Source organism: Hemibagrus wyckioides, linkage group LG20, assembly GCF_019097595.1.
Source record: "Hemibagrus wyckioides isolate EC202008001 linkage group LG20, SWU_Hwy_1.0, whole genome shotgun sequence".
In the NCBI taxonomy this organism is placed as follows: domain Eukaryota; kingdom Metazoa; phylum Chordata; class Actinopteri; order Siluriformes; family Bagridae; genus Hemibagrus; species Hemibagrus wyckioides.
The window spans coordinates 3,170,939-3,184,981 of record NC_080729.1 but is presented as its reverse complement, the minus strand read 5'-3'; the positions used below and the strand labels follow the sequence as shown (position 1 = coordinate 3,184,981).

The following is a 14,043-nucleotide window of genomic DNA, read 5'->3' as shown; positions in this document are numbered from 1 at the left end:
GGATCACTTTTGATAGATACTGACCACTGCAGACCAGGAAGAGCTGCAGTTTTGGAGATGTTCTGATCCAGTGGTCTAGTCATCACAATTTGGCCCTTCGTCAAACTCAAAGCTCAAAACCTTACGCTTGTCCATTTTTCCTGCTTCTAACACATCAACTTTGAGGACAAAATGTTGACTTGCTGCCTAATATATCCCACCCACTAACAGGTGCCATGATGAGGAGATCATCATTGTTATTCACTTCACCTCTCACTGCTCAGAATGTTTTGCCTGATTGGTGTATGCAGCGATGATACAAAATAATGTTTTAAGCTCATAATTTGGAAACCAGAATGTTTGTATATGGATTAGTGCCTTGTCAGTAATTTTACAGAAACCCCACCACCCACACCCCTTTACAACCTCATAAATCATTACAGGGTAAACTGTGCATGTTTACAGAGTTGTAAATTTTATGTCAGAGGAATGGGACCACTGTAGGTCCTGGGGGCAGAGCTTTGTGTGCCTTGGCGCGAATGGGGCTCGGCTATAAAGAAAAATGAATAATTAACATATGAACCTATGAAGAATTTCCTCTGCCTTTCATGTAATTGTGTAAGTACGCTACGAAGTATGAAAGCCCAGCTGGAAATATTTGGTTATTATTGCATGTGTTATTTCAAATCTTCAGCTGCTGTTTCCTCATTGTGTGTTCTTACGACACCGGTGTCACAGTATGGCATGATGTGGAAAGCAAGTTGGCTTGTGAGGCTGGATCCACTGATCACATACAAAGATACGTCCAAAGTTTTGTATGTTCTGCTTGTGTTTGTGTGAGTTACTGGCTTATCTAGTTTCCTCCCACCTCTCCAATACAAGCAGGTACTTTAAATTCCCTCTAGGTATAAAACAGTGTGTCAACATGTGTATGTGTAATACACTGTGATAGCACACCTATTCAATGTGTATAACTTCCTCACACAGTGTCTGTGAGGTTCATAATGATCCTGTAATAAAGCACACTGAAGATGAATGAATGAATGAATGAATGAATGAATGAATGAATGAATGGATATTTTGTTCCAGACCTGTGCAAGAATCTTACTATGAAAACAGTACAGTATTTAGGTCGGAAACTCATATTCACCTTAAATCAGATAGCACTTGAATGTAGCATAGTGTAAGAACAAACTCAAAAAAACACCTTTAATTTAATAATTATTATTGGGAGGGGATTATATATATCAATACTTGGTGTATTATTTACATTTTTACACTTTAATAAAATATTAGGATATTAAATACCAAGATTCTTCAAAAAGAAAACTGAAAAACCTTGGGTGCCGTTGAAGGTAGCATGCTGGAGAATGGAACCCTCACTCGCCCCCTAGTGTTGAACTTGAACGTGCACCGGAAGTGCAATGTGTTGTAACTGAATGTGTTGTAGGATGGCTACAGAAGTTATTCACTGTATCTAAAACCAATTTTTGTTTATTTTAGCTCTGTGCGCTCAGTGCTGACATGGCACACAGATATCTCCACCTCTACAGAGGCTGCAGGAACCTTTACAGCGTTTTTCTGCCTAATTTCAGATCACTAAAAGCGGCGCGACTGGTAAGGTGCAAGCAGTGACGTGGGCCGAATCTCAAACGCCTTCCTAAGTAATATCTAGTGTCCTAGATAGGTTGACTAAACTGGTATTACATTCAAAGGCAATGTAATGTATTTATATAGGGAATGTGCAGTCGTTTGGAATTCAGCCTGAGACTTGCACTTACTAGCAAGTATTTGCTACACTTTAACAGTACACGTAAAGTAGCTTTCATATCATTTACCTAACGGTTTTGTTCTATGATTTATTTACAAAAAATAGACACTAAGATTTCTTCCTTGCGTCGTTGTTTATGTCCTACAAAGCGTTTAGTCTAAATGACATTGCTGTGTTAGCAGGTTGCTAGCTCCCTGCGCTGTGTGATAAAGCGGACCCGCTAGTTAGCAATGCTAGATGTTAGTGTTTCTTTCTTTCTCCTAACCATATTCCGGTAAATGAGCGAGGATTGGTCAGTAACGCAGACCATCAAGCGTTTCGATTGGTCATTTTGTTTGACTGTCGCCGTCAGTACGGGGGATGAGCCAATTGAAGCACAGGAGGCGGGGTTAGTGAGAATGCGGGTGGAAAAATATCTAAGCGTTGTGTTACTGCACAGTTTATCCAGTTTAATGTTTAATGTTTGTTATGTTGTAGATTATTCGTTTAGTTTTGTTAGAGAGTGTTTGTTAAAGACAGTTTATTGCTCTGGGAGTTTTGATAGTAGTCTATGATATCTTTCTACAAATTAGTTTCTCTAAATAAATAACAAACACCTCATTCAGATAAAAAATATTTTTCTTTGAATAATATTTACATAGTGAGTTTATGTCCATAATAAATAAATAAACCTTTACTCTTATGATATTTTGTATAATACCAGGCAACATTGCGCCTCATTCGTCAGTCGAACTGATTTATTTGTAAATCATGTAATTATTTGTAAATAAGTGTAAACATTCAAATGAATGTTTACACTTATTTTTATTAATATAATAAATTATTAAATATGTTTATTGGTAGAGAAGTGAGGCAAATGTCCACTTCAACCTTTCAGGTTTTACCCTGATTGTTCATTTCATGCTCCCACCTCTCTGTACACATGACCTTTTATGGAGTTTTGTGGGTGTCGCTCACTGTAAATGAGCTGTGTCAGGAATACAGTTTGCACGTTATTGGCGATCAACATACACACACGGGTAGGAAGACAATCAGCATTTCTGAAAGTTTGGTAAATCCTTTAAAAAACTTTAGTGAATGTTGATGAACGAGGCTAATTTATTAATTTATTTATTTATTTTATTTTATTTTATTTTTTTCAGGTATCTACGCAGACCGAGGCCCTGCAGAAACGAGTGCTGCTTTCTCAGGTGTTGGACACGTACAGAAGGTTATGCTCAAAGCCTCCGAAAGGTGTGTTACATGCATTAAAATAAAAAAAATGTAGATGTTCTTATAAATGTAGAGACTCAGGGATTAATGCTGCCTGAAAACCTAAACTTTAAATCTTATGCCTTATATACATGCTTAGAATAATTTTTTTTAATTTAAAGAAAAGAAAAAAATGATTTATTTATTATTTGTTACTCACAAGCCTGGGTCTGGTCTTTTCTTTTCCCCTTGTAAAAAAAAAAGGATTTGAAAAATACTTCCCAAAGAATGGCGAGTCCAAACCTCCCAACGCAGAGGCCCAAGGTGACGTGTCCTTTTTCACAACCACCGCACAAACGTTTCTATATTTATTTCATCTAGCTTTGAAATTGTACATTAGATTTAGTCATGCATTCTGTTTCTCATCTTAAATCCAGAGGCCAAGCCGAACAATGCGCAGAAGAACTCTGGGAAGTCTGAGGGTGGAGGAGGAGGAGGAGCTGGTGGGGGTGGAGGCAAAAAGGGAGGAAAGAAGGATGAAAACACCTGGTATAACCGTCTCCAAAAGGTGCGATGAAAGTTGTCTGTTGTGGATCAGTTCTATTGTATTTATTTAGAGCATTGCGAGAGGAAGAAAAAGTGATCTTATGTCCGGGACGTGCAGCTATGGGAAAATAATCAACGACGGGCAAGTGTGATGAAGCAGAGTTATTCTTACCATCCTGAAGTGTTTATACAACAGTATATCAATGCTAACATCCTTTTAGAGTTACACTATATTGCCAAAAGTTTGGGATGGCTGCCTTTACATGCACGTGAATGTAATATGGAGTTGTCCCGCCCTTTGCAGCTATAACAGCTTCAACTCTTCTTGGAAGGCTTTCCACAAGGTTTAGGAGTGTGTTTATGGGAATATTTGACCATTCCTCTAGAAGCGCATTTGTGAGGTCAGGCACTGATGTTGGATGAGAAGGTCTGGCTCACAGTCTCCACTCTAATTCATCCCAAAGGTGTTCTATGGGGTTGAGGTCAGGACTCTGTGCAGGCCAGACAAGTTCCTCCACACCAAACTCACTCATCCATGTCTTTATGGACCTTGCTTTGGTCACTGGTGTACAGTCATGTTGGAACAGGAAGGGGTCATCCCCAAACTGTTCCCACAAAGTTGGGATTATGAAATTGTCCAAAATGTCTTGGTATGAAGCTGAAGCATTAAGAGTTCCTTTCACTGGAACTAAGAGGCCGAGTCCAACCCCTGAACAACAACACCTGAATTCAATGGTTTGGAGGGGTGTCCCAATACTTTTGGCAATATAATGTACATCCAGTGATGCTGAACATCTGCTACAACAAGCTAGTTCCTGTTCCTGTTATGTTCGCGCATACAAGGAATTTGTTTTCGTGTCACAAGCTCCAGTGCACAACAATACACAGACAATAAAAAAAAATAGGATAAGAAATAGAAATACACATATTTAAATAGACAAATAAAATAAATCGTATGAACAGAATAGAATAGAATGATAGGATGAGATGTAGGGATGTATGCAGCAATAAACAGTCTTTCCCTCACCAGCCTCATTTTTTCCCATCTTGTTACAAAGAGTAAATTTGTTAGTCCTGAAAATGTTGAAGATTTCGAGTTACAGCTTTATTTCTGACACTTCATATTTACATATTTACATATAGTAAATGTTAAATGAACATCTTCTTACCCTCTCAGAAAAACTTCACCACATCAAGTCCCTGTAAATGAGCATGTTTCTATGACAGGATCAGTAAGTGCTAGAACATCAATCAACCCCTTCTGACCAATCAGATTTGAGAATCTGACATATAAAGATGTGGAACCTTTTTCTCTGTTTATCATCATTCTGTCTGCCCTAGGGGGAAATTCCGTGGGACGACAAGGATTTCCGGATGTATGTAATGGTTTCAGCGATTTTTTGGGCAGTAGTGGCTAATTTCTTCTTCCGGGATACAGGAAAGGAAGTCACCTGGAAGGACTTTGTTAATGGCTACCTGGCTAAAGGAGTCGTGAGTTTCTTACTGTATCCCTTCTGTCTTCATCAACGTAAAGTTATTGCTCTGTGTGATGGATAAAGTTGTGTAATTCTATTGTCTGATTCCGGCTTGTACAGGTCGACCGGTTGGAGGTTGTGAACAAGCGCTTTGTGAAAGTTATATTCGCTCCGGGAAAAGCAGAAGCTGATGGCGTGAGTTTTTATTCAGAGGAAAAATATTTCCAAAGAAATTCAAAAACATGTTTGTCATAGCAGTTATAAATGTTATCAGAATTATTTTTTTGGTGTTTAGTTTCTTTCTTGAAATAAGATGCTTTAATTTTTAAAAAAAAATATTGTGGCCTTTTTAAAAAATAAGTCTAAAACTAATAAAGGAGTATGTAATATCGATATCAAGATTAAAAAAAATGTTTACAGGTTTTGTTTCTGACAATTCCCAACTCTAATTTTTGGTTGAAATTTCAGAATGAATCTTAAATGTTGTACAGTTTTAAAGTGTTATTTTTTTCTCAATTTTATTCTTATTTATTCTAATTTTATTTTTAATTTATTATTTATTTTATTTTAATTTTATCTTTTAATTCTTATTTATTTAATTTTGTTCTTAGTTGTTCTAATTGTTTTTTTTTATTATTTTTTTTTTCTCAATTTTTCTGATTTTATTTTTAAATTACTATTTATTTTATTTTCTATTTATTTTTCTAATTTTATTTTTAAAAAGTTATTTCTCTAGACATTAAATAAAAGTATCTTTAAATCTCATTTTACAAAGTGATCACTATCTGAGATTATTCTGAATTGGAGATCACAAAATTAATACATTTTTTTTTGTCCAATAATGTTTACAGTAGTGTTGTGAATGAAGCTTAGATTATTGGCACAATTTATTTTTTATATTTTTTTTTTTTACTAAATTATATTAGCTGGTTCAAATCGCATCTTAAAGAATCAAATGATCTTGAAATGTCTTTCATTCTTTCTCTCTGTTTTTAAAGAAATACGTGTGGTTCAACATCGGCAGCGTGGACACGTTTGAGCGGAATCTGGAGACGGCTCAGATGGAGCTGGGTATCGAAGGAGAGAACAGGCTGCCTGTGGTTTACTCCACTGAGAGCGATGGGTAACTTTCCGACTTTTAATATTCAGTTGATTTAATATTAATTTATTATATCAGGAATAAAACACAGAACTGCAGAAAGTGATTCAACACATATTGACCAATCAGAATGGAGAATGCAGCACTGTGGGATTATAATGCGTTATAATAACGAATCAGTAAGTACATAAATATAAAGGTGAAACAGCCTCTGTGGCACTGATTCAGTTTATTTTTCCCTCTCCAGCTCCTTCCTGCTCAGCATGCTTCCCACTGCGCTTATCATCGGCTTCCTGCTCTTCATGCTGCGTCGAGGACCCGCGGGCGCCGGGCGGCCCGGCAGGGGCATGGGCGGTCTGTTCAGCGTCAGTGAGACCACGGCAAAAGTTCTGCGTGACGAGATCGACGTCAAATTCAAGGACGTGGCCGGCTGCGAGGAGGCCAAGCTGGAGATCATGGAGTTTGTTAACTTCTTGAAGAACCCCAAGCAATACCAGGACCTTGGGGCCAAGATCCCTAAGGTTTGGACTTTGGGTTGAATTCTGCTTCATGCATTAAATTATTATATCAAAAATATATACAAAATTAAGAAATATATAATATCAACCATACTGCTAAATCCACTTTATTGCCAAAAGTTTTGGGATACCTTTTCAATTCTTTGAATGTCTTTATGGACCTTGCTTTGGTCAATGGTGTGCAGTCATGTTGGAACAGGAAGGGGTCATCCCCAAACTGTTCCCACAAAGTTGGGAGCATGAAATTGTCCAAAATGTCTTGGTATGAAGCTGAAGCATTAAGAGTTCCTTTCACTGGAACTAAGAGGCCGAGCCCAACCCCTGAAAAACTTTTGGAAATATAGTGTAGTGACCTGTAGTAGTGACTAGTTAGCATTTTGGCAATAAACAAAGCTAACACAGAGGTGCTAGAACACCTCAGGTTTAGTCGTATTGTTTATCATTTTGGGACTGAACCTGAATAAAATAGAAAGCAGGAAGACATTTGCATTTGCTTCTGGTTTATTTTCCTTCATGCTATCTTTCTCTGCATGCTAGGATCATCTCATTAACAGTATTTGGCACCTTTGAGAACACACCCATTCTACCTTCAGTCTTTGTTAGCCAAGTCAACAAATTCATTTAATGACTGTCAGCATCAAAGTCACTGTGTTTTGTTTCAGGGTGCCATTCTGACCGGACCTCCCGGTACTGGTAAGACCCTGTTAGCGAAGGCGACCGCAGGCGAAGCGAACGTCCCCTTCATCACTGTTAATGGCTCTGAATTCCTAGAGATGTTTGTGGGTGTCGGTCCAGCCAGGGTAAGTGACCTCACACTGACATGAGGATGTGAGTGCCAGAGTCATTCTGAGCCTTGTTACTAAGTCATGATATTGTCTGTAAAAATCAAGATGTCTGCCACATGCAATTTGACATCCCTGAGGGTACATGTATGAGGGCCTACATATAAACATGATCCATGCTGACATAATTACTTCCTCTGTGTCATGCCATTGTTTGGCCCACATCTCTACAAAATATCAATAAAACCTATGACAATTCCTGACCATTAATGTCTCATCCCTCATAGGATGCCTTTGGCAACGGAACATGTAGTCATATGTTTAATTCATGTAATTGGTGTAAGAGAAGATTTGTTTTTATCGTCTGTCAGGTTCGAGATCTTTTTGTTCTGGCACGCAAGAACGCCCCCTGCATCCTCTTCATCGACGAAATCGACGCCGTGGGGAGGAAAAGAGGCAGGGGCAGTTTCGGAGGGCAGAGTGAGCAGGAGAACACGCTCAATCAGCTACTAGTGGAAATGGACGGTTCGTGTCTGATGCTTACGATTAACGTTCCTGATTATTAACAACCATTATCTGTGAACACAGTGTTTACTCAGTCTGAGTATTGTTTCTCTTCAGGGTTTAACACTGCCACCAACGTCGTGGTTCTGGCTGGTACGAACAGACCGGACATCCTGGATCCAGCACTGCTGAGACCTGGCCGCTTCGACAGGCAGATATACATCGGTGTGTAGTTCAGTTCAGATTTATCTGATATATTTGTGATATTTCTGTCATATCAGTGGAACAACACCCCTACTGTTCTGTGCAGGTCCTCCAGATATCAAAGGCAGAGCTTCGATATTTAAAGTCCACCTAAGACCACTGAAGCTGGATGAAGAATTGGACAAGGAGAATCTAGCGAGGAAGATGGCTGCTCTGACACCTGGATTTTCAGGTAAAAGTTCATTTTTTAAAAACTTAAATAAAAAATAACAACACTTCCTCTGGACTTCTGTTGTGTCGTTTGTTAAGCAAACAAACACTAATTTTGTGCAAGTACTATTTTAATACCAGTGTATTAAGGATGCTACACGAGATGGTACATGGTATCGTCAGGAGTGGGTGCCTACATGGATACAAAATCCAGACCCAAATGCAGGGATAAAATAAGGATTTATTAATAAAATACTACAGACACCTTGAAATGCTCGGGAAACCTAGGCAACTAAGTACAAAATAACAAGCACAAAACAAACAGCAGAAACCAGGAAACAATACCAGGTAACAAAAGACAAGGACTCAGCAAAACACAAGCACAAGGCAGCAGGTATTTATAGGGAAGGTAATTATTGAGACATAATGAACAGGTGTGCAGAGGTGGGAAAGGGAGGAAGGATCGGGTGGGGCAGGCACTATGTAAACAGAAGCACATGGGAATGTGATGTAAATAAAACCCTGCTAGACCGCCCTCTGGTGTTCCGGCAGGGGAAATGTCCATGACAGGTATTGTTTTTGCTGTTGCTAGGCGCTGACATTGCTAACGTGTGTAACGAGGCGGCGTTGATCGCAGCTCGCCACCTCTCTGACGCCATCACACAGAAACATTTTGAGCAAGCTATCGAGCGTGTGATTGGAGGTGAGTGTGTAAACAAAACCACACATAGTTGTGTAATGTAATGTAACAGAACACTAGGAATGCAGCCGCTGTCCTTGGTTCTGAGTCTTTAGATGCTGTGTGTGTGTGTGTGTGTGTGTGTGTGTGTAGGCTTAGAAAAGAAGACGCAGGTGTTGCAGCCTGAGGAGAAAAAAACGGTAGCATACCATGAGGCTGGACATGCCGTAGCTGGGTGGTACCTGGAGCATGCAGATCCTCTGTTAAAGGTACCAATAAATGCCCTTCTCAATCAAGCTTCTATTTTTTGATTTTATGGGTGTTTACTGTTATTGCGTACTAACATATGAGATCCAATCATGTTCCTTTATGCATATACAGGCCACATGTTATGCAAAAGAATCACGAATCATGCCATCAAATGGATGTCCTCTTTATTTGCCTAGCACATGACTAGCTGTGCATATTATCATGCTTGTATTATTTTAATGATGTTATAACACTGTCTGTTCAGGTGTCCATCATCCCACGTGGTAAAGGTTTGGGCTACGCCCAGTACCTTCCAAAAGAGCAGTATCTCTACACCAAGGAGCAGCTGCTGGACCGGATGTGCATGACGCTCGGCGGCCGTATCGCCGAGGAGATATTCTTCGGTCGCATCACCACCGGAGCACAGGACGACCTGAGGAAGGTGACGCAGAGCGCATATGCACAGGTGGGCCAGTTTTAATATGCTAGGACTAAATAAAGGATTTCTTCTCTCTTTTTTTCTCCCATTTAAGGACTTTTCTTTCTTGTGGAAATGCCAAGTCTTTAAATTTACTATGCAAGTCTTCATTTATTTATATGTTCTTGGGTTTGCTCTTGGGATTATTATATCATTTTATAAATTCCTCATGTGGATGAAATAACCCGAGATTGATCCAGAAAAGATTTACTGTTCCATTTCATATTTACGTCCCCTTACGTACCCTCTGTGGACTTTTAGGATGACAACAACCTCCTAATTAATAAACATTCTACATATGCTGTATCTGCATCACACTGCACATGACTGCAGAAAGGACATTGTTCATAATCACACTCTTCTGTGTTTATAATCATTTATAATCACACTCTTTGGTGTCACTCAAATGAGGATGAGGTTCCCTTTTGAGTCTGGTTCCTTGCAAGGTTTCTTCCTCTTACCATCTAAGGGAGTTTTCCTTGCCATCAGGCACCTCAGGCCTGCTCACTAGGGATGATTTTGTCTAACATCTAAGTTTTTTGTTTCTTATGTTCTGTAAAGCTGCTTTGAGACAATGTCTGTTGTTAAAAGTGCTATACAAATAAAATTGAATTGAAGTGAAGTGAATCTAGTCAATTGAATTATCATCTATTATGAGACGAGTTATTAGTGCACTTCCCTCCACAGATAGTGCAGTTTGGGATGAACGAGAAGGTGGGTCAGGTATCGTTCGACCTCCCTCGGCAGGGAGATCTGGTTCTGGAGAAGCCGTACAGCGAGGCAACGGCACGCCTGATCGATTCGGAGGTGCGGGATCTTATTAACAACGCCTACGAGCGCACAAAGAAGCTGCTGACGGAGAAGAAGCCCGACGTGGAGAAGGTACAAGGCTTCTTCTGTAAACTTTTGTTCTTTTCATTTTTATTTTCAGTTTCGAATTCCGGAGGCAGAGAAATTTCACAGTCAACAGTCCAGAATGAAATAAATTTTTCTATTTTTACATACATTTTTTAGGGTCTCCATATGACTTAGCTAATATTAGACAAGTAGAAAGTAAGCATTTTTATCGTATAAGGCAAATTTTAATGATGAGAGAGGACGGTGGCCGAGAAGTGCAAAACACAATAACGAATCAGAAAACACAAGGACAATTCAGATAAACTGGAAAAGGTAGGTATAGATTGCAAATGGAATTCTTCCCTCTGATTGGAAGAGACATCGGTCACTCAGGATATACAGGAAGTCCAGCAGTAGCTGCAGCAGTAGATAATGGATTGGTGTGTGTATGAACACAGCTCTGCTCTTATAGCGCTCCTTACATCCTTTAGTCTGGAATAGTTTGGTCTTCAGAACATACCTGCGTTCTTCAGGTGTGTTTTTAGAGATCGCAAACTAATCTTTACTCCATGACACGCTATCAGTATATCCAACATCACTCCATATGAACCTCATTCCTCACAGTAGCGCTGAATGAACTTAAAAATATACACATGTACAAGAAATAGTTACATACCCAATTTCCTAATTCTTGAATATCTTGAGTGACAGATGTTTCGTCCAATCAGAGGTAAGAATTCCATTCACAAACTATACCTACCTTTTCCGCTTTGTCTGAATTGTCCTTGCGTTTTGGGATTTGTTCATTTGGTTTTGGATTTATTTTGTTTTCGGATTTGTTGTGCACTTTTCAGGCACCGTAAGTGATCAAAATCTCTCTCATGTCCATCAGTGCAACATGTTAAAACAGCATGGTCAGACCTGCTGTAAAAATCGGTGTGTGTGTGGGGGTGTACATACACAGGGTTTTACAGTAAAACCAGGTACTTGGGATTAAATGCTGTATGTATCATCTTGAGTGTGTTAACCACCAGGTGGCGCTACGTCTGCTGGAGAAGGAGGTCTTGGATAAGAGCGACATGGTGGAGCTCCTGGGCCGGCGGCCGTTCGCCGAAAAGTCGACGTACGAGGAATTCGTGGAGGGCACAGGAGGACTGGACGAGGACACGTCGCTCCCCGAGGGACTGAAAGACTGGAATAAGGAACGAGGGAGCGAGAAGGAGGAGAGCACGGAGGAGCAGGTGGCGCGTCAGATCGGAGGCGGCATGCCGTTCTAAACCCAATCCTCCACCAGAGGGTGACATTTACAGTAGTGAGCCAGAGGGAAATGTAATGAGGTTTGGGTTTGGGTCGGGTCGGGGCTGGTCATGTGACCTTCCTGAATCCACACACAGACCTTCTCTGTATCAGGTTGGTGTGTGTGCTGCATAGATGGAAAGGTGTTTTGTTTTTTTTTAAATGGAGAGATGTTCTAGCTGTTGCTCGGGTGGGTTTTGGGAACGCGCCACTGAAGATCCATATTTTGGAATTTTGCTTCACTGACTTAAAAAAAATGAGCAGAAGTAATATATGACGAATTTTCCTTAAGAAAATGTATATAAAAGATGTATGAAGAAACAAAAAATGGAATTAAATGCTCATAGTTGCTTCTGTGAAGATCGCATACCACACAGTGCATCGCTCGTGTCTGCTTTCTCAAATCAGATCAATAGAAAGGAACAGAACTGTTGTGATTTTTCACTAGATATGAGAAAAAAGCTGAAAAAAACCCCCAACAAAAAGCATGATGTCATCTTAACACTGTTGTCGAGCACTCGGTTACTGCATTTTCTGCAGTGTTTTCTTTTAATTTAAATAAATACGTCAGAGTTGTTTAATCTAACGTCTATCTACTACATCTGTAGTGTATAAGTTTCCCCGTACTGAGAGAGGAACCGATTCTGTATTTCTATAACTGTCCTCGATGTACATAAAGCATCATGAAGAGTCATGAAGACTGTTGCTTAAGTGTATTTGCAAATGAAGCCTAAAAGTCTCTGCCAAAGTGATGATCTTGCTTACTTCCTTCTTCTTTTCTCAGTACAGATACATCCACAGAGGTATGGATGGATATTAGATTTAAAATACATTGCGAAGAAGCAGGCACTTACATCATCTGTGCGCTTTGTAACATATAAGCCATTATATATAAATGTATATTTCTGTCTAAAAACAATCCTACTCTATGATTTGGCTTGGATATATTAGTAATTTCAATAGTACACCCCTTCGCTGATTAAAACTGACCATCTTTTTACCTAGCTGCTGTTCCGTGACATCAAATGTTATGATGGACAGATTAAAATATGGCATTTAATTCTTAATTTAAAAACAAGGCCATGCTGTTATAGGAAATGAATCAACTTCAAGGAGGTAACTGAAATCTGTGCCATGGATTATTTACCTACAGCACACACCTTTCAGCACCGAGGGTTTCATTCATTGCTTATTAATTGTAGTTGTATTTTGTGCAGTGTTTGAATAAATGTAGATAAATATGTGGTTATGATATTGGAAGTGATTTTGAGATTATTTATCACAATGATTTTTAAAAAAAATATTGTTGATGGATGAAGAGATTTTGTTTTCTGTATAAAATATATACTATTATATATATTTCTATAAAATATAAAGTATCTGTAGGAGTGACATAAAAGATGTGTTTTTTTCTGAATAGAAAGGGTTGAAGAAGTAATCTGGATGCCTTATAGAGTTGTTGTTGTTATTATTATATAATAAACCTTTTTTCATTTTTCCCCAAGCAATAAGGGATCCTCGGGCCTTCTCGGTGCTCAGAGTTTTCAAAGTGTCTTTAACTGTTAAACTCACGAGTCAGTTCACTTTTGCACTCTTCGTCCTTTGGCAGTAAAAGTTGTACTTATTGCTCCCTGAGAAAATAAAACAAAAATGAAACCTCTGATCTGACAGCACGATCAGCTCGAGTGCACGTGTTGAGCTGTCATGAAAACACGCAGCAATCAAAAAATAGCTACCATGCGGCGTGTGATTCAGTAGCCGAAGGAGGATGTCCGTGTTTAGTCACGGCCGGCATGGAGAGGGTTCCCTCACTCCCGCCTCTGACTCCGAGCGCTCTGAGAGGGAGTGATTCCCCACCAGCTGACGACGACATCACACGCAGATCGTCTGTGAGTTAGCGATTAGCTAAGTTCTGTCTCGGCTTAGTCATCGTCTGTGTTTAGTTTTGTGTTTTATTTATTTTTCCCCGAAGAAGCTAAATTAGTCATTAGATCAGGGATGAGACCGAGACTAACACTGCACGCGTTCGAGATGCTGAAGTCAGTGAGCGAGTTTTTACTGAAGCTGTTACTCATGTTGTTGTCGATGACGGAGAAGTTGCGAGCGCAGATGAGGATGTCGCTCCCACGGGAGATGCAGAGGCAGGGCCGAGGTGGAAGGACACAAACGTGACTTGAGGATGAGTCAGACATGGCGATCAAGGCGCTTCTGAGCAGCATGTGTGA

The 14,043-nt window shown here is 39.6% G+C and overlaps 1 protein-coding gene across 3 annotated transcripts; it reads left to right on the top strand.

The window, feature by feature from the left end:
- The first annotated feature begins 1,393 nt into the window (after positions 1-1,393).
- On the top strand, positions 1,394-13,072 carry afg3l2 (AFG3-like AAA ATPase 2). Of its 3 annotated transcripts, none has more exons than XM_058418780.1 (17): positions 1,394-1,596; positions 2,893-2,983; positions 3,206-3,265; positions 3,379-3,509; positions 4,829-4,978; positions 5,083-5,157; positions 5,961-6,085; positions 6,309-6,582; positions 7,242-7,379; positions 7,733-7,886; positions 7,983-8,090; positions 8,176-8,301; positions 8,872-8,982; positions 9,112-9,227; positions 9,473-9,673; positions 10,373-10,567; positions 11,557-13,072. In XM_058418780.1, the coding sequence occupies exons 1-17, from the start codon at positions 1,504-1,506 to the stop codon at positions 11,797-11,799; spliced, it is 2,391 nt and encodes a 796-aa protein (XP_058274763.1). In that variant the 5' UTR covers positions 1,394-1,503; the 3' UTR covers positions 11,800-13,072. The 3 variants fall into 3 exon arrangements, with proteins under 3 accessions (XP_058274763.1, XP_058274762.1, XP_058274764.1); XM_058418779.1 differs by lacking the exon at positions 1,394-1,596 and adding an exon at positions 2,604-2,801; XM_058418781.1 differs by lacking the exon at positions 1,394-1,596 and adding an exon at positions 2,613-2,769.
- Positions 13,073-14,043: the final 971 nt, after the last annotated feature.